This window comes from Lagenorhynchus albirostris, chromosome 12, assembly GCF_949774975.1.
Source record: "Lagenorhynchus albirostris chromosome 12, mLagAlb1.1, whole genome shotgun sequence".
Classification (NCBI taxonomy): domain Eukaryota; kingdom Metazoa; phylum Chordata; class Mammalia; order Artiodactyla; family Delphinidae; genus Lagenorhynchus; species Lagenorhynchus albirostris.
In genome coordinates, this window is record NC_083106.1 from 19,152,068 (window position 1) to 19,172,860 (window position 20,793).

Consider the following 20,793-nt stretch of genomic DNA (forward strand, 5'->3'; position numbering starts at 1 on the left):
TAGAGAGCACAGTAGGCCTGAGCACTGAATAGCTAGCCCATTTATGGGATAAATTAAAAGTGGTTTCTCCCATATATCTAATCTATATCAAATTTCTTTGAATAATGTGAGATTTATACATAGAAATTAAATATCACCCCCAAGATGTGTTGTCAGCTTAACAAAGTTACATATATATTTGTAGACAATTGATATGACAACATCATCTGAGAGAGGGCTACCTGCTTATCAGCTCATGCACAAACTAGTTCCACCTGAAATATAAATGCAACACCTTAGAGGTACTCAACAGCCTTTTGGGAAATAGAATGGTTCATTTGTTCCTCTATTTGGTCAGTGGACATATAATCTGTATGCTAGGAGCTATATTAATACGTCAGTTATAATAGCTCAAACTGCAAAACATTGAAATTTACATGATTGATAATATCCACAATGTTCCGTAGCAAGTCTCTGGTGTACAGGAACAATACCTGGGTCTTCTACTTGTTCCAAAATTCCAAGCTGCCTTGGTTCAAATTCCCTTGATTATTTATATAAATCTGCAAGGTTGATTTGGGGCGATGAACATTATCTTTGGCAAGCTGTTTCTAAATTACCATATAATTGTATGTTATTTGTCATATTCTCCATACTCCAAATAAACTATATAGGAAATATAATTATAGCTATTAGATTCTAAATTCTGGCAATTAGGTGATTCAAACTGGCTCTTTCTCTTTTATAATTCCTTAGGAGCATGTCATAAAAAAGGACTGGTATTCCCCACCGCAGTCCCAGCTGGTAACTCCGATTGTCCCATGATTTCACAGTCATAAATCAGGCTCCATCCTCACACTTGTCTCAGGCCAAGGATGCTTTCTTTAACTAGCACATGACAAACTTTAGTCCTAACTTGTCTGTTGCTTTGGTCCCTGGGTTACCTGAGTGCAGGCCGGTCTAATTGGGAAAGAAAACCTACTTTAACGGTGGTGCTATTTGCCTGACATTGAAAAAAGGGAAGAGCAATTTGTCTGCTTGTTGAATTTGCTTTATCAACTGAATTTGCATTCTCTGACAACTTCTCTCTCTTACAATCTAGTCTGGTGTCTAGGCTTTGTTTCTGGTGTTATTTTTATTCTTATGGTTTTTACACCTTCTCCAACTTGAAAATAGCCTCTAAAAAAAGCCAGTAGGAGCTAAGCCTGTGAGAGATGGTCTGCAGAGTGTGATTTGAGGAGATGCAAGGCTCTCCTTTTTTAGGGCAGTTGGTAGGTCAAACCTAATACTTCTCTTTCTTCTTTTTTTACTTTAAATTGCCAGGGTTGCTGTCACTTTTCTCCATGGTTAAGCCACACAGATGATAGCTGTGTTCTAGAAGTCCATGTCAAATACATGCATAGTAGAGAAAAGAGCATATTTGAGGAAATTTGTGATTGCTGGCATTCTTTCTGCTTGTCACTAAACTTTAAGATACATTTTCTTAAAATTTACCAAGAGAAGATTCTCTGAGGAGTTAGAACATAGGACAGAAAGTGAAAATGGGGATAGGATGAAATGAGAGAAGCATACATTTTATTTGTCTTGGAAGTGACAAATAATCATTAAGCATCTACATTATACAGGAGGTATGCTAGATACTGAGGGGAGATACAAAAATAATGCAAAACACACTTCCGTGTGTCTGGAGATAACTGTAAGCTGACATACATTTGTGAAGCAGGTAACAGGGACGTGAAGCACAGGTCAAAGTGCTGAAAATAGGTAGTATGAGCTACAGAAGTCCCTCACAGAGGACATGGGGTTAGAGCTGCACAGTTAAGAGGGAGGAAGTTCAGGCATTATTATTACACGAGCACAAATGACCTGGAATTGGACGGTGTATAGTGTTTTGATGGAGAAAACATGGAAACTAATCAAGCTAGAATGAGAGATTTACTTCGAGCAGTTGAAGACAGGAGTTGAGAATTTACCCCATGAGCATTAGATAGCCATCACAGATATTTGAATAGAGAAGTGACAAGATGAAATGGATGTCTTAGGAAGAATGATGTTGGTGGTGGGTTTGAAGTGGGAAGCTCTGGAGGAGGAAAGACTGGTTCGGCAACAGCAGAGGTCCAAATTTGCCTAGGATGGTAACAGGAATAAATGGACAGGACAGGAAGAAAGATTTTTTTTTTAATTGCCTGGACACAGGAAATTATTGAGATGGAGGGGGCAAAAAAGACTGTGAAGTTTACAGCCTAAATGACTCAGCTTGAGGGAGTGAGGGGGTGATCCCGTGTCAGCTAGGCGACTTAGTAAAGGGGAAAGCCCCAGATTTCAATAAGTATAAACATGGAATCAAGAGATTTTAAAGCTGGAAAGGGCTTCAGAGGTCATCTATGCTAGTCCCTTCATTTGATAGGAGGATGGCTAAGGCACAGGGCAGACGTGTGATTCAATCTAGGACAGTGAACAAAGGAGGACAAGTGTAGCAGCTGGAACTCACGTCTTCTCCTGCAGGGTCATCTGCCTGCTTCACTATCTGTTCTGTCTAGTTCTCTGGACAGTGGCTCTCAAACTTGGGACTAAGGGCCCATCTGCAGCCAAATTAGGCAAAATAAGAAAAATAGACTGAATTTTTCAAAAAGCTAAAATTATTCATTTAAAGAACTAACCTTTACTGGGTGATTATGTCCTTGCTTAATAATTGGTGTTACAATCTCCTTTCATTTAGGAAATGAAGCACTAATACGAATGGTACAATCTTTACTGTCTTTTTTAGCACAATTAAAAACTAGTAATTTAAGTTCTTCTTCCAGCTCAAAAAAAAAAAAGTTCTTTAAAATCTAAATGTCTGAGAGCCATTTCTCAGCATGACGAATCATGTGTGATCTCTTTTCCAAGTCACACCAGTTGTGGGTAAAAACCTAGTCACGCAAAGAATTACAGAACAGTGTTTTCCTGTCTCTGCCCCCGTCGGCAAGGGCAGGACTACAGCCGTCTTCTCTTTATCCTTTTCTTGCCTTAGAACTGGGCAGGAGTCCAGGGATGGACACTGGGGTAGAGGTGAGGGGATGAGGGACACCTACTCCCAGCATTTGGAATCACTGTCCCTTCTGTCCCTTGGCCTTGGACCAAGGCATGGTAGTAGTAGCGGGGAAGTGGACCCCAATTCTTTGATATGGCCCTGTGACATTTCTTCAATCCTTTTGTAAAATATCCTGCAAAATCAGCTTCAAGCCACCTTTCCACTAGATCGCGTTGTCTTTCCCACGTAGACAACCTCCCTGCTGTGGTCTGTGTGGAGGATTACAGTCCCTCAGAGAAGCAGACCTTGGTGGGCTGCCCTGCCAGGGCTCCAGAAAAGATTCGCGACGCCTGAATCCTGTTGGGCTGAGCTCGGTCCCAGGGCAGGTAGAACCTACAAGAATCCGGGCACTGAGTCACGGGGACTGGGGCACTTTCGGTAAGCCGGCAGGAAGGCCTGATCATCAAAGATTCAAGGACAGCTGCCCCGTTTTTTCCTAAATGTGACCTAATGGGAAGACCGATGCATCCAGAGTTAAGGGATTTGGGCTCCTTCTCCTACCATTTAGGGAGTTAAACAAGTCACTCTTCTTGGGCCTGTTCTCTTCATTTCCAAAACTACGTGTCTAGGATTCCTTTCAGGAATACAGCATCCTAAAATCGAACAGGATTTGGTAGACCTGCTGGGCAGGTGCCACGTGGGGTCCGGTGGGAACCCCCTAGGGGGAGGCGCTGAGACTACACTTCTCTGGACCTGACTCTCAGTCACTTCCCTTCCGGGGAGACGGGGGAGTGTCGGTGGGCGGCGTGCGCGTCCCCGCTGAGCTCGGCGTGAGCGTCTCCTTCGGGCTCGGCGTGCGCGTCCCCGCCCGGCTTGCCACGGGCCCCGGGGCCCGGCCGGGTGGGCGGGGCAGAGCTGGGCGGGGTGGGGAGGGTGGGGAGGACCGCCACCGGGAGAGCAGGCCGAGGAGCTGCAGGAGGAGGAGGAGGAGGAGGAAGACAGGGGAGGGAAAAGGCGGCGGCCCGGCTGGGCAGAAAGGCGAGCAGGAGGCGGGTTGCACGGGGGTGTGGGGCGCGGAGCGGCGCCGGGACAGCGGGGAGCAGCCGGGCACGGCGGCCACGGCAGCCAGAGTCTGGGCCGCGGTTCGGCCGGGCCGGCCGGTGAGTGTCGGGGAGGCCCGCCCGGGAGGCCGGCGCCGTCCGGGCTGCGCCGGGGCCAGAGGCGGTGGCCGGGCAGTGCGAGGCCCGCGGCCGGGGCGCAGGCGGCCGTGGGGCCGGCGGGCCGGGCCTGGGGCGGAGCAAACGCGGCCCCGTCCGGGCGCCGAGAGGAAGCCGGCGGTGTGGGCGTCCGCGCCCAGCCCGCTGCCCGGCCCGCCGTGGAGGCCTCCAGCAAATGGCGACCCAGGCCCCGAGGGCCGACCCCAGTGGCACCCGGGTTCGCGTGTCTGTGTGTTGGGGAGGGGTGACGCCGGAGTTAAACTTAGGGAGCCCCAGGAACCTCGAAAACCTGGCTTCTCTTTCCTTTTGCCCTTTAGAAACTTGCTTTGTTTGGGGACAGACGGGTTAAAGTAAGCTTGGGAGGCATCATCAACTGTCTCCACGGAATGAGTGAAGTTGGTAACTTTTCCATTCATGGAAGTGAGAGGATCTTAGTCTTAGCCTCAGTCCCTATTAAAGAGAAACATCCTGATTTTATAGATCTGAGGCGTGTGACCATTTACAAGTTATTTGTGTCCTGTCTCGTGGAAGTGCACTGCTTGGAAGGGGGCCGTAGAGTGCACGTTGAATTTAATCTCCTTTGAGTATGTTTTTTACACGTGTATTTAGAGAATAGAGACAGAACAGCGTGTTGTTTACCATGGTTCTGGTACTCCATTCCCCTCTCCCTGTGTCTTGTTTTTCTTTCTGAGCCATGTCGTAAGTCTCGGATAAAAGATGCTTGGGAAGGAATTGACCTTTTATTCCAAAATTACTTTGTTGACTGGGATCCAAGATGAAGTTATTTATGGGCATGCTGGTAATCATTGTAGATTAACTTAAAACTGTAAATACAAAACCCCAAGCTTTCTTAGCTTTTAATTTCTATTTGCTACATTTCAATACAGTTTTGTGTCGTTTAGAGACCTAGTGAATTATATTAACAGAATTTTGTATTTGCTCATATTTATTAAGCTTTTCCAAAGTTGTTGACGGGCAGAAGGGAAAAGAGTAGCATAAAATGTAAGATGAGGGTTTTTCTAAGGGTTCAGTTTTTCAGTATGCAGTTTTTGCTGAATCACTGTTCTTTATGCTTAGTCACTGTTTCTTACTACAGAAGTTTAATTGGGGATAATATGGTGTTTTGCTAACTTTTTAAATTGTCAATTTGTTTTTATTTGGTAGTGTAATGCGGTGACATAGCTTTTTTTGGTGTGTGATTCTGGAAATGTTAGTGGGTGGAGTTTTGTGTTACCAGAGAACCGAAGTTTCCGATATAGGCAAACTTTTATGCATTCCAAGTGTACTGGATATTTAATTTCAATCCAGTATTTCTCTATGGTTAGCATTGGAGACTTTTAAAAAAATATACAAAGTGTCCTAATAAAATACGCTGTTGAAGAAGAATAATACGTATTTTGAGATAATGTATATAGTTAGAGAGGTGCTTTAAGGTCACCAAAATAGACCTTTTTAATGTGTTTACTGTTTGATATATTACTGAAATGTGACTTTTAATGGCATCAGCCTTATGCTGTTCTGTATGGTTTTTGATAAATCTTTTAACTAAGTTACCATGACTACCATGCTGTGGAATGACATTGTATTTGTAGAATTCATCAATATTAAAGTCATCAGTCAAAAGGCTGTATAAAATATTATTTAATTTCAAATTTATTTTGATGAAATAGGTGGGATTGACCTTGGACTGGTGGTTTTTACACTGTAGATAACTAGATAGTTAAATACAGATGAGCGTCTCTTAATTACAGCCCAATCTGTGAAAATCTTTTACAAAAAGGGTATGTCTTTTTCTTAAGAGTGGGTAATGTTAGCATCAGGTAGTTCCTCATATGATTGCTTTTAATCAGCTTCCTAAGTATAAATGACCTGATGTAAAAGTGATTGTACGTAACGGTTTGTGCATGCGGATGTGGCGGTTGTGTAAAGCGGGGTGCGTCCGTTTTCTGAGGAATGCGTGTTTGTATCTTGCTGGACACACGAATACTATAGCTGACTTTTGTGGAGTACGAGGTTGTTTTCACAGCACAGTAATTACCTCAAGGTCACCTCAAATTGAGATTCCTTGGAAGCCCATATTCCCCTGTGCCATGCTGCCCCTTTTAATAAGCTGAGTTCCACCATTTGGGCGGATTATTTTTATCTGAGTCTCAGCTCAAATAGCTTCTGGTATGAATATTAAATATTTATTAATATATGTTATTTTAATTTCTGATGTAAGTCTGCAGTAATTTTGTTTGCTTATTTAGTGGAGAACAATTGCACGTAGTTAGGACTTCCACTTTGGAATAAGCTACCCATGTCCATATTTAGAAATGGAAGAGGTATGTTCTGATTATATCATAAATGGAACGGTGAAAAGTTGAAAACAAAATTCCATATAATTAGGTCATCATTCTGTAAATAAAAAGTCAGAACCAAAATTTAATAAAAGAATGTATACAGTGTAACCAATTTAGCCATTTTGGACTCATCAGTAGGGCACTGCTTTGAGTTGGGAGTTTAATGATCTTGGATTTTCAATCTTGTCTAGGCACCTCATCCCCCTTTTTTAAACCAGTTAAATAAAACATCCAACTGAGGTTGTAGATTTATTATGGTTTTTAAAACTGAGTGCACCTGATCAGTAAATCAGCCAGCAGATGTTTGTATTTACTATGCAGTAGCACCTCCAACTATACAAGAAGGATGAGACTTGCTCTGGAGGAATTAAAAGTGATTGCTAAGTATGAAATTTCAGTCATAGACCTACTTGTGATTATGGTTAACTAGTTGAACAAGTCTGTCTATAGTTCCATTTCAGCCTTACATTGAAGCAACATTTTATTGTCTCAGTGGAATTCTTTTTTATCTAATATCATATTAATTGTAATATTAAGGAAGTAGGCTGACGCCACTTCCTTTTCTGAGCTTCCTTTCCTCACCCTCTATATACTCAGGCAGCTGCACACTTGCAGACACCTCCACCTCTGTTTTTCTTTTTGAATCTAATGCCTCTATAGTCAGTAACCTGTAACCAGACTGCAGGGTTGATTAAGGAATTTAAATAGTGCAACAATAAATAGGTAGATGTTTCCTTTTGTGACTTTTATTACTATTATTTTTTAAGATTTTAAAACAATGGAATATTGAAATTAATTTTACTTAATTTACTTTTCCCTTTAATTTGCTTTTTTGATGGACAGTTTAGCTTATTTCATATAAAATGCCTGGAACATATCACCTAGATACTCAATAAATGTTTGAGTAATTTTGACTTTTTGTAGCTGATACAATGAGGTAATTTTGACTCAATCTGGTTGACTAATTCTAGATTTATAAAGTGTCTTTTTATGAAGTATGTAGTTTTCCATGAAGTCAAGAATTGTTTTGGAATCCATCTGGTTATTTCTTGTATTATAATAATTTCATTTATTCATGTTTTTTCGATAAGTGAAGCTCTAATTGAGGCACAGTTTTGAATACAGGGAACACAGGAATGAATGAGACAGAGATGGTGCCTCCTTTGTGGAGCTTGTAGTTTTCCCGTGGAGATAGATATTAAACAGAGTAATGATTTACTTCAAGTTATGACTAGTATTACCAAGGAAAAATGCAGTGTGTAATAAGCACATAAGTATAATACAGAATCCATACCATACCTTGCCTTTGGGTATGTGGAAAAGTGACATTTAAGCTGATAAAGATTTGCGGTAACAGTTGGGGAAGTAAAGGAGTGTGTATGTGTGTGTGTGTCTGTTTGTCTCTTGGAGGCAGAGGCAGACACTAAGAACAATCTGAAAAGCTGTGTTGAATATTTGGGTGACTTGATTTAGCATATTTAAAATCGTGCTGATTTGCAGTGCTTTATTTATTTATCGCCTTATGTATTGTAATGAATTTGGAAAAATAAAGGAATTCTTTTTTGAGGGCAATATCTTTCTGTCTAGAAATAGCCTTAAATGACAAAGTCTCATTTCATTGTATGTGAAAATGCCATGCCTTAAATTGTTTTTATGGATTGCTTGTCAGCCACAGATTATGAGTTGGCCTAGAATTTCTGTTAGAGAAAATTGAAACTATTGTAAAGCATTTAATCTTTTACAGTATTTTCTAGTCTAATGAAACTTTTTCCAGTCATTCAAATTTAAGTGTAAATAGATATGTTATTTGGAACGTTAAGATTCTTTTTCAAGAGAGTTTATTTTAAAAAAGTTAATACTGAGGAGTTTTAAATTAAGCTCGTCTTGAACTTGAAGCCTCAGTTTTAGCAACAAGTTTTCTGCTGGACCTGCTGTGTCACTGTTCAGCTGATAAATCAGGGATTGACATTTTAAACCCGTTTCATAGGATTTGTGAGCAATTGTGCAATACTTTTTGGAGGCATATTTAATTTGATAATAGCGATCTTGAAAGAGGGTGGATCTGGAACTTTTAAACTCTGAAACAGTACCCCAGAATACTTTTTGGGTATTGTCTACTGCATTTTTAAAAAACTTATTTCTTAATATATTTAATTGTAAAATGGACTTAAACTTGATTCCTTCTTTGTATAGCTGTTTTGAGAATGGTTAAATTTGTACTATTTCATATGTTTATACTGAGCATTATAAATGTAAGTTATTTTTAAAATAATTTAAAACTCTTACGTTCAAAGCAAAGTAATGTGCTATTATAATTAGAAAGGACCAAAAAGACTCTCTTGACCACAAGGGTGATTAAGTGTTGGAATAAACTACAAGCAAAGTTGTGTAACCTCCATTCCTCAAATACCATCTTAAAATTGGATCACCAAGTTACTGAAGTGCTGTCTTATTTTCTTAAACTTTATAAGCATATCTGTTATCGTCCATATGTATTGATGAGATATAGATTTCAATCCTAGCTCTGCCACTTACTAGGTAGATGACCTTGGGTAAGTCACTTACCCTCTCTGTACCTCAGTTTTCTCTGGGTTGTTATGAGGATTAAGTGACATTGACATGATTCTACAAAGAAGGATAAAGTAGGGACATAGTGTTCCATTTTCCTTTAAGTCTACTTCAGTAAATAATAAATGTTGTGGACTCATTGCTGTGGATGCTTTTATTTTTATGACTATTATTTTTTAATCATTTCTTTTATTCAGAGGGGGAATAGTGTGGAAGAGGGTATTTATTTTGAATCTTGAGAGCCCTCTACTTCTATTTACCTTTCAAAGTTGTTGCTGTTTTGCATTTAACTCAGTTGTTTGTAACAGTTGCTATTTTAAACACTTTTGAATTAAGCATGTTTTGAGATGTGTTCTGCCTGGTATAATCATGTGATGTGCATGTAACATAAGGTGTTCCTACTAGTTCTGAGAGCCTTGGTCACTTCTGTTGGAACTGCTTGTGTTTTTAGGTTTCTCTGTTAGTCACGTTTATAACCTTCAGCATGTGAGATGAACTCAGTCTAGTTGTTGTAAAATAAGAAAGCTACAGCTGTTTTCACAATCTAATCACCCAGTAAAATTTGTCTTGATTCTTATTAAAGTTTCTCTTTGCTTAACTTACAAATGTCATCATTAGTCTGTCATTTCTTCTATTTTGACCCTTTTTAGCATGTCTATCTTCAATTTATAGGTTCTGTCTTTAGCTTTAAAATTTATAGGGATAAACATTCAGAAGTATTTAATTCATTTGTAATTTTTAAACACAGTTTTAAAATGTAGTTTTGTTGTTAAGTGTGTACCCTGTTTTTTTCTGTCCCTGGCATCAGTTCACACCATAATATCAACTCAGAACTTTTCTACTTAATCAACAAAGCTCTGTCAATAATAGACTTTTGCTGTTTGAGTTTGAGGAAAATCAAGCCTGGACTGGAGAAAAAGAAATAGCAATTTGGGGAATAATTAGTTTACATTAGCCACCTAGAAGTAAGATAGAATTTATGGAAGAGAATATGTGAGAGAACTAGCAAGCCTTTATGCACTAAAGTGAAGAAAATAGGCTAAGAATCGGCTTCTTATCCAGAAAATTATTATTAATTTAATTTGGAAAAATTTGAGGTGAGTTGCCTGTGCCATATACACGTAGAGATATATAATAAATAAGCAGCTGTAGAGATCTGAAGTTTGGAGGAGGGATCTGGGCAGGAGGTATAGATGAGTTTTTAGCATATAAGTGGTAATTGAAGCTTTTGAGAAATTGGGAGAATGTATAGAATGAACCAGAAATGCCATGGATCCCTGAAGAAGAGTAATATTTTAGAAGAAAAGATTAAGGAATAACCAAAGAGGTAGGGGGAACACCAGGGAAATGTGAGACGATAAAAACTAAAGAAAGATAGTAGATAAAAACTAAAGTAGATAAAAACTAAAGAAAGATAAAAACTAAAGAAAGTAGTTCAGAAAGGAGGAATTAGTCAACAAAATGATATAATGGCTAAGGAAGATGAGGTCTGGAAAAAATGCCCTTTGGATTTAGCATTGAGGATCTCCACAGAGCGGTTTTAATGAGTGGTGGTAAGAGTAAACACACATTAGAGGGCTGAAGAGTATATGGGAAGTTAACGGGGTTTGTTTGTTGTTTTTCTTTTGAAAGCTTGACTGAAAAGGAAAAAAAACAGCAAAAGGGGGATATTGCTTTATTATATATGTTTTTAAAGATGAAATAGTCTTTTAAGTTTTTGCTGCTAATAGGAACAAGCCAATAAAGAAGTTGAAGATTATAGAAATAAGACATTGAATAGGCTAAGTAATTATAAGTAAATCAGTGCATTGTGCCAATACTTTCTCTTTTTTTGTATAAAATTTTTCTTGCTAAAAGCAGGAAAGAACATTAGTTATCTGTAACCCTCTCGTGTTATTTTGTGGGTACTATTTCTCTGCTTAAAATCCTCAGTGGTTTCTAACTGCTTAAAAGTCTGAACTCCTTAGAGTAGCGTATAACACACTTTCCATAACTTTTCTTATTCCTGTCCCACCTCATCTCTCACAGCTACTTTGCATTTCACCTTGTGATCCAGCAGTACTGGGAAACTTGAGGTTCCCTCAACATGTTTGCGAATTCTTGCTTTTCTGTATTTGCATATGCTGTTACTTCAGCATTGAATGCCTCTCTTCGTTTCTAACCCTACCCTCCTGCGCTTAAGACTTCTCATCTTTCAAGACTACTGTGAACTCTTCTCTACCCCCCACCCATACTGATTTTCTCTGTCATATTGATCATATAAAAATGTGACATGATTTTACTTTCATCTCTGACCTCCTGCTGAAGCTCCTTGAGAGGAGGCACCATGTCTTCTAATCTTCACGTTGCCATACCAAACACAGAGTCTGGTACATGGCAGTTAAACAATAAATAGGTGTTGAATGAATGAATGGAAACTGTGGCCCTCAGAAGTAAGTGATTCGTCCACTGCCACAGAAGTGGAGCTAGAACTTATATTTTTTGGATAAATGCCCTCTTTGTTTTAATTAAGGCTTACTCTCTTTATTTGTTGTAGAATTTATTAAGGCATAGGTAGAAAGAGAGGTCGGTAGATGAAATCTTACATAAGTTTATGTATTTGGAGGGAATATTAAAGAAAACATCTAATCAGGTTTTAGTTAAGTATATTCATGAAATTCAGATTATTCTCTTTTAGGAATATGATGAGGTCTCTGCAATGTGGAGCGCATCATAATCAGTTTAGTTAAAATTAAAAAGATAAAAGCTGAAGCATTCTCTGAAATCTAAAAGTTAAATATTCATTAACTGGTTTTGGGCATTAATTTATATACTACACAATATACTAGAATTTAAGTATTATATTTTGAAATGTTCGGCCTGTTGGGCAGATTGTTATATGGTATATAAAAATGAACTTTTGACTGACTTCTTGAATTAAAGTGCTTAAGCTGTTTCAAGATGGATTGATTATATGTCAAATAAACTTGTTAAATGTTTATTTTATATATTTCATCCTCATATAAGCCAATAAACCTTCATGATTTGATGTTTTTCCTTAAAACAGTTTTTAAAAAGCGACCACTTTTTGCCTAACTTCTTCTTTCTTTTCCATCTCAGTAGCTAGAGCTGGACTGGCCATTATGGAGGCGGGGCTGCAGCACTCTCACTGCGTGAATTGTGTCAGTAGACGGTGTATGACCAGACCAGAGCCTGGGATTTCCTGTGACTTGATAGGTTGTCCATTGGTTTGTGGAGCAGTTTTCCATTCTTGTAAAGCTGATGAGCATCGACTTTTATGTCCATTGGAACGAGTGCCTTGCTTAAATAGTGACTTTGGATGTCCATTTACAATGGCTCGAAATAAAGTTGCCGAACATCTAGAAATGTGTCCTGCAAGTGTGGTGTGCTGTACTATGGAGTGGAACCGATGGCCAGTTAGTTATGCAGACCGGAAATCGTATGAAAATCTAAGCAGAGATGTTGATGAAGTGGCACAATTAGATATGGCCTTGGCCCTTCAAGACCAAAGGATGCTCTTAGAGTCTCTCAAAGTAGCCACCATGATGTCAAAAGCAACTGATAAAGTATCAGAACCTAGAGAACAGATCTCAGTTAAATCAAGTGTCCCAGAAATACCACATACTAATGGTTTGGTGTCTGTTGATGAAGACTCTTATGGTGCACTTTATCAAGCTACTGTTGAAACAACCAGAAGTTTGGCTGTTGCTTTAGATATCCTGAATACCGCCACAAGAGACGTTGGCATGTTAAGTACGAGTCTTTGTGCTTCCCCAGATGAAATGAAAGAAGAAGAAAATGCCAGAGAAAGCTTACAGAACAGAAACTTGAAAGACCAGGACCATCTTTATGAGGATGAGATAGGAGCAGTAGGTGGGATTGACCATAATGACGCAAGTCAGAATGCCCAGTCTGAACAAAATGGTTCAAGTGATTTATTATATGACTTGGATGCCAGTTCTTATGGCACTTCTGCTCTTTGTAATGGCTTTCCTTTGGAAAATATATGTACACAGGTCATTGAGCAGAATCAGAATTTACATAGTGACTCAAAACAAAGTAACTTAACAAATAGAGAATGTGTAGCATCAGATGGCCCTTCAGAACCTTCTAGTTCACTTTCAGTAGCAGCACAAGTTAGGGAGGTAATACCATCTAATGCTTTGCCTAATGGCACAGTTCAGCATATCCTCATGCCAGATGATGATGAAGACTTGTGTTGGAAAAAAGTAGACTTAGGGGACCTAAGGAATGTGGATGTCTTATCTTTCAGCCATCCTCCTTCATTCAAATTTCTTTCTAATTCATGTTGGTCTAAACCAAAGGAAGATAAAGCAGTAGACACATCAGATTTGGAAGTTGCAGAAGATCCAATGGGTCTCCAAGGAATAGATCTAATCACAGCAGCATTACTGTTTTGTCTAGGAGATTCTCCCGGTGGGAGGGGTATATCTGATAGCCGCATGGTTGATGTTTATCACATCGACTTTGGGACTCAGACTTTTTCACTTCCTTCTGCCATATTAGCTACAAATACAATGGTTGGGGAAATAGCTTCAGCTTCAGCTTGTGATCATGCCAACCCACAGCTTTCAAATCCAAGTCCTTTTCAGACACTTGGGCTGGATTTAGTATTGGAATGTGTCGCTAGGTACCAACCCAAGCAGCGTCCAATGTTTACATTTGTTTGTGGACAATTATTTAGAAGAAAAGAATTTTCATCGCATTTTAAGAACGTGCATGGTGACATTCATGCTGGACTCAATGGCTGGATGGAACAGAGGTGCCCTTTAGCATATTATGGTTGTACCTATTCTCAGCGTAGATTTTGTCCATCAACACAAGGAGCAAAGATTATACATGACCGCCATTTGAGGTCATTTGGAGTTCAGCCATCTGTATCTACAGTGTTAGTGGAGCCTGCTAGAAACTGTGTGTTGGGATTACATAGTGACCATGTAAGTGGTCTTCCTTTTGAAGTCCTGCAGCATATTGCAGGCTTTCTTGATGGCTTCAGTTTATGCCAGCTCTCGTGTGTATCCAAGTTAATGAGGGATGTGTGTGGCAGTCTTCTTCAGTCTCGTGGAATGGTCATACTGCAGTGGGGGAAAAGGAAGTATCCGGAAGGAAATTCATCATGGCAGATAAAAGAAAAGGTTGGTTTAATTTAATTGTATCAGTCCCTTATTTGACATATAATAGGCACTTAATAATGTTGTTGCTGAATTAATAAAATTAACCTTGTTGCAAAATAGACCATCCTTAAAACGTAATAATTCAGTATGATGACAAACTTTTTTATAATGATAATGAAAGCAAGAATAGTTAGTCATAATCACATGTTTACTGCAGACATCCTAGAACTAGATTCTGATGTCATACGACAGAGGCCACTTCCAGTTCTTCAGTTGAGGGGTTCTGTATCTAGTTACTTCTTCTGTAACAGCTCCCTTTGCTTGAGTCCATGTTAGCCACCTTCTAATTTGGGCTCCATCTGAAACATTTTCACTATAGGACAATGGAGGAAGCAAGGAGAAGGTTTTTTACTGCTTGCAATTGGCAGTTTTGGTCCATTCTTAGCAATTTCTTTCTTAGAACTTGGTTATTACAGGGAGAACTTAAATAAGGAGACATGAAAAAAAATCTACTCCTAGTAAGTGACCAATGGAGTGTTTGGGGTATAGAGAATGTAAATGGATGGATGTGGAAATGTGTTAGGCTGAGGTGAGATAAGGGCAGTAGGATTTGATATTGTTGACTCTGCGTTTAGTACAGTACAAGGGAGTGTTGCAGATTGGAAGCTTGAGCTGGAGACTGGGAACAAATCCTGGCTCCAGCATTTTCCTCCTGTGATATCTTACTTTTGCCCAGCTTCTGTTTGAGGTACTATCCAATAGAAACTAGAAGGCATTACAAATACCTTTGATTGAAGGTGTTTTTTCATTTTAGAACATTTATAATATGAAACTTTGATTTTATAAAGTAGAAAAAAATTTGATAAACTTCACATTGGTTGAACAGGGTTCACATTTCTGGCTACTTTGTTTTTACCACCCTTAGGTTTTCTCTTATTTCCACTCATTGCTCCAGTTTTTCAGAATTCTGCATCTGCTTTTGTGTTCTCCTGAAGCTTTGACCAGTAAATGAGCATGCTAATTATTTTATGTAGAAAATACTTGCTGCATATATGTGGGTATGTGTGTATTTTCATTTTCTACATGATTTGGTGTCCTTCTGCCATTTGGGATGAGACACCAGAGCATGGCCCGTTTTTGTCCTTGCCCCCCCCAGTATTGACCTATGAGGTAAAATATTTTCTGGGGATTTTATTGCTGCAGAAAACCTCATCTACTCTTAGAGTTTGAATTGCCATCATTTATTCAAATTACGTGTGTATATCCTGGCCATTTTCTCCTCTGAACTCCAGTCCATTATATACAAGCATCTACTGGACATCTGCACTTGATTATGTCACAGCTTCAGCGAACTCAACAGGTCCAACCTACTCCACTTTTCTACCCCTCTTAATCTCAGAAAATGGCATTTTCATCTCTGAAGCTGCCTAAACTAGGAATTTGGGAGTTAAGGTTGACCCTTTTTTACCCCCCCCTTTATTTCCATATCCAGGTAATCACAAAGTCCTGTTGTCTCCCCTTCTTCATAACCTCTCAGGTTTGCTTACTGTTTCTACTGCGGTTTCCCTAGTTAGTCCCGCCTGTAGTTCTCTCCTGGGTTACTACAGTAGCCTCTTCCTTACTGGGTTTCTGTTTCCAGCTGAGTCCCTCTCCAACATATTCTCTATAGAAGAGGTAGAGTAATAAATAATTTCTTAAATACAGTTCTTATGCTGTAGTGCCTGAAAACTTCTTAAATGTCCATCCATTGCCCTGGGGTAGAGGCAGACTCCTTAATGAAACATTTAAGACTTTTCATAATCTTGTCCTCACTTACCTCTTCAGTTTCCTTTTGTCACTTTATATTCCAGCCATGGAATTTACTTAGAGTTCTCTGATGTTTTCTTCTTGCCGTAAGGTGTTTGAGTACACTGTCCCTGATACCTACATTTGAACACTTGAGATGTTCTAGGCAGTGTGTACTTTACTTTTGTTAATGTATTTAATCTACTGTCCCTATTTCATGGATGAAGAAACTGTGGTTTAGAGAGGTTAAGTAACTCTTGTCCAGTTGGTGGATTCAGACCCTGGGAACCTATTTCTGGAGGTTGTGATCATTATCTCATTGCTATATCCTGCTTACTCTTCAGATCTTACTTTGTCAAGAAAGCCTACTCCGACCCCGTTGAAGCCCTTAGGGAGGTGCACTGCTCTGTGTTCTCCTGGTGTTCTATTACGTACCTCCTACTCTATGTACTCATACTGAAGCACTGACCATGCTGTTTGGAAATTCACTGACGACTTGTCAGTTTTTTTCATTAGACTGTAAGTTCATTGAGAAGTGAGACTCTCTGGGAACCAAAATATTAACTGCTTTGCATAGCACCTCCCATATAGCAGGCACTAAGTAAATACTTGATGTATACTTGGATGCAAAATTGGCCCATGACTAAGAAACCTTGTCATCAGGAGATGGGAGCTGTCCATTTTTTCCTGAGTTGGTTTCACCACACTCTTGACTGTGTGGAAGTAGGGAAACTGTCTGCCACCATTGAATCTTTCAGCAAATTCATTCTGTGAAGCTTAACAAAAACTCCTAATTCTTAGTATAGTTTTGTGGTTATGGGGAATTGTAATCTATAATGTCTATTGTTAGCTACTGTCCAGGCCTTCACTGACATCTGGGAAATGACTCCATGCAGGGTAATTGATATCAACTTAAGAAGTATAGCGATTAAGTACCTTACGTGCTGAACTATTCTACTGCTGGCTGAAAAATAATTGTGTTCAGAATTTGAAGGCATCTGGCCACCCCAGAATTCATAGCATTCTTTTCTGAGAAGCTCTAATGAGTGCTGAGGGCTTCTCTCAAATTCACAGCTGCTTTCTAGAGTATCTGCTGTTTGCCACGGGTTCAGTGTTCTCTAGACATTTGCTTGTTGATTAGCTTAGCTAGGATGCCTGGGCCTGTCTTGCTTGTTACCTATGTTCAGGTAACTTTATATTTTCAAATTGTAAAGCTGAGAGGGGGCCACAACAGTCATTGCTGGACCTATAAGGTGACAGTGCTTCAGGGCTTGGAGCTGCTGAGTGGGCAAAAGGGAAAGTAGTTCTTATTTTTACCAAAACAGGGATGGCATATAGATATTTTTCCCAGAAATGTATTTTACAATGATATGAAATTAAAAAATGATTCATTTTACAAAAAGCTCTATAAAAATTTCCAGAAACATGTTGAACAAATTGAAGCACTTGTGTTCCTCGTTATTACTAAGTGCGTTTACTACTTATAAATAATGAAAAGAAAAAGTACCTTGGCACAAAATATTCTAGAGTATTTTTTAGTATACTTCATATGGTGTAACAGGAATGAGAGAAAAACTTGGAGGAAAAAAAACACTTGTATTGTCAATATCTCCAGACTATGGATAGGTCTATATATATATATAGACATTTGGATGGGATGAAAGCCTGGTGTACAATATGCAATATTTTAGGAAGTAGCTCTGAATATTTTATAAAATTGCTTAATAAGTAAGCCAGGTTGGATGTGATTTTCAATGTTGAGCTTTGTCTTTTGTTTTCTTTTTGGTTATTATATTTATTGAAGTTATAATGTCATAGGAATGATTTATCTTACAAATATTTGATAAACAGATTTGTATCCAAATGGATTACTACTTCCAGTTTTGTAGCTAACTACTTGAAACTTTATATTAGATATTTCTCTTAACAGTTAGAAATGTATGCAGTTAGAGCAAGAATTATGTTTTGATTCTTGTAAGTTGACTTGTTTAAATCTGAAGTAGAATTTTCTTCTAGGTATGGCGATTCAGTACTGCATTTTGTTCTGTCAATGAATGGAAATTTGCTGACATCCTAAGCATGGCTGACCACTTGAAGAAATGCAGTTACAATATTGTAGAGAAACGGGAGGAAGCAATCCCATTGCCGTGTATGTGTGTGACACGAGAACTCACTAAAGAAGGACGTTCACTTCGCTCAGTTTTAAAACCTGTACTTTAAATACTATAATTCCACTTGCACATACATGCAAGCACCTAGTATAATTTCTTGGTAATATGTGACACTTTATTAATGTATTAAAGATTACAGCTAGCTAAATTCATTGTCACTATGTATATAATGTTTTGAAGTGACCTATATTTTTATAAAGTACTGTTTAGTTGGAAAAAAGTTGCCTTAATGTTTGAAATGTGTGAATTTTTTGGAACTTGCTGGACAGGGTGATTTAATTTTTAGCTACATAATTTTCAGAATTAGTATTTTTAGTGGTGTGCATATTTTGGTTCTTACATTTTTTGTTTCTTAAATAACAAGATCCTGACCAAACAATTTATTCCTCATTTTCCGTGGGTTATAACCTATGCATTCAAAAATCAAAACTTTGATTCTAATTTTTACATCATAGGCTTTTCAGATTCAGAAAACATTCAATTGCTTAAACACTGCATAAGACCATTATAAAGTTTTTATTTTCTAGTTCTCCCCTTATATAATTGTTGATATGTAGATGATCTCTAATATATACATAATATTTAAAATCATGAGTAATGTTGATAATGCCATTTATCATGTTTTAAAAATAGTCCACAAAAATGTTTTCACCTTACATATTTACAACTCTCATACAGAGAGTTGACCATATGCAGCTTTTTTTTGGTTAGATGCCACATCCAGAGACTCATGGCAGTGTGTTTTGTTATGTGACAGGTTAAAGCAAAATCAACAAAAGAACCCTGTGAATTTACTTTAATTTGAAACTGTATATGGTATTATATATTTGCTAGGTATTTGATATTTGGAGAGGAGAAAATACAGTTTGCCCTTCATATCTGCAGATTCCAAATCCATGGATTCAACCAAAGGATGGAAAATATTTGAAAAAAAAATTCCATGAAATTTCAAAAAGCAAAACTTGAATTTGCCACTCATCTTCAACTATTTATATGGCACTTACATTATATTTACAATTACTTACATAGCGTTTATATTGCATTAGGTACTATAAATAATCTAGAGATGATTTCCAGTATATGGGAAGTATGCGTAGGTTATGTGCAAATACTATGCCATTTTATGTAAGGGACTTGAACATCTGTGACTTTTGGGACCGTAGCGGGGTCCTGGAACCAATCTTCTGCAGATCCTGAGAGATGACTGTATACCTCATCTTAAGTTTGAATTGAATTGGGCATATTCCGTGAATAAATTTCAGATATTCAGAATGCAAAGGGCTTAACTTTTTATCACAAGTGTTTAAAATTTTTGCCTTTTGATGTTTATAAAAATCACAATTATGTTGTTTTAAGACATTTTAAAATGTGACACTTGCTATCTTTGTAAGATGACAATCATGAAACGCAGAAACCTGTCTTGGTTGACAGTCTCTTTAAAACATTTGCAGGTTAATATTCCATAGACTTCTCTACCAAAAAAGTAAGAATTGCATCTTTGTGTAAAACCAAAATACAACAGAAAGATATTCAAAGACCTATTCTTGAGGTATTTTATTATAGTTTTCAAATTGATTTATACTGTTATTAACCTGATATGGTCAGTTTAGAAAAATGAGTATATCAGTATTAAGAAATAAATTGCAAAAATGGAGACTTGTACTTAAATAATTTAGGTAACTTGTGGCATTTGGTAGTCTGAAATGGTTACAAGTTACTTTGCTAAAAAAACTTCAAAACTATTTTGTCTTCTCTTCCTACATTTGTCCCTGAGAATGCTCTATTAACTAGGTTCCTGATTCCCATGTATGGCAATCGGGCAGGGCAGAGCCGTTCCTTGGGCATTACAAAAGAATTCTGAATTGCTTTAAGACTTGTTTTGGTTGGATCAAGGCCTCATTACAGTTGAAAAGCACAGCGTTAAAGACTAATCAATTGTTTTGCCTCACCTGTCATTTTAATTAGAAGAATATTTATTTCTTAGTGCTTAAACCAACTATTTCAACTGTGAGATTTGAATTTACATAAACAGTCTCTTTCTGTGAAAAAGTCAGAAATAAGATACAAATACTGTAAAATATAACTCTGCCTTTTAAAGTTTTGCTGAAGAATGTGTCTGGTTAGGATAGCACAAACATTAACTTTTTGTTTTATGGTTGTGCTTTTTTAAAATCCTTGTTTTTTAAGTTTAGACTCCATGTTTCCACACTGGATCATGAGATATTTAACATTTTCTACCTTTTATTTCTTTTACACGTCTTTGGCTGTTTTCTTTTTTGTTTATGCCACCATACTATTTTGTTAAAATGTTTTCTTTGTGCAGCATTTGTTCAAATTCTAATAAAATTAATATTTTCCTTTATATGGCTCAGTAACTTAAAAAGAAAAAACTTATATTTAAATAAAATTTTAATCCTTGCGTGACAAATTCCAAACATAGTCATATTGTTTCTGTAGTGGGGATTTTCTGCACGTTGTAGGAGTTGCTTGTCATTGCTCACCCGTGTTTTACTGGTGAACATTAACTTTTTTTTTAATATAGAAAACTCATCAGTTAGCTTTCTCTGCCCCCGTCAGTGTCTT

The 20,793-nt window shown here is 38.1% G+C and overlaps 1 protein-coding gene across 3 annotated transcripts; it reads left to right on the forward strand.

Annotated features, from left to right (window-relative positions):
• Positions 1–3,941: 3,941 nt before the first annotated feature.
• Positions 3,942–20,572, forward strand: FBXO30 (F-box protein 30). Of its 3 annotated transcripts, none has more exons than XM_060168030.1 (3): positions 3,942–4,030; positions 12,219–14,275; positions 18,056–20,572. In XM_060168030.1, exons 2-3 carry the CDS (start codon positions 12,242–12,244, stop codon positions 18,257–18,259), a joined length of 2,238 nt encoding a protein of 745 aa, XP_060024013.1. In that variant the 5' UTR covers positions 3,942–4,030; positions 12,219–12,241; the 3' UTR covers positions 18,260–20,572. The 3 variants fall into 3 exon arrangements, with proteins under 3 accessions (XP_060024013.1, XP_060024016.1, XP_060024015.1); XM_060168033.1 differs by lacking the exon at positions 3,942–4,030 and adding an exon at positions 4,069–4,152; XM_060168032.1 differs by lacking the exon at positions 3,942–4,030 and adding an exon at positions 10,091–10,216.
• Positions 20,573–20,793: the final 221 nt, after the last annotated feature.

Excerpts from the sequence above, each read along its gene's own strand:
- FBXO30 (XM_060168030.1), top strand. The coding sequence starts at position 12,242 with ATGGAGGCGGGGCTGCAGCACTCTCACTGCGTGAATTGTGTCAGTAGA. Across the intron at positions 14,276-18,055 it reads CATGGCAGATAAAAGAAAAG|GTATGGCGATTCAGTACTGC; the intron begins GTTGGTTTAATT and ends ATTTTCTTCTAG.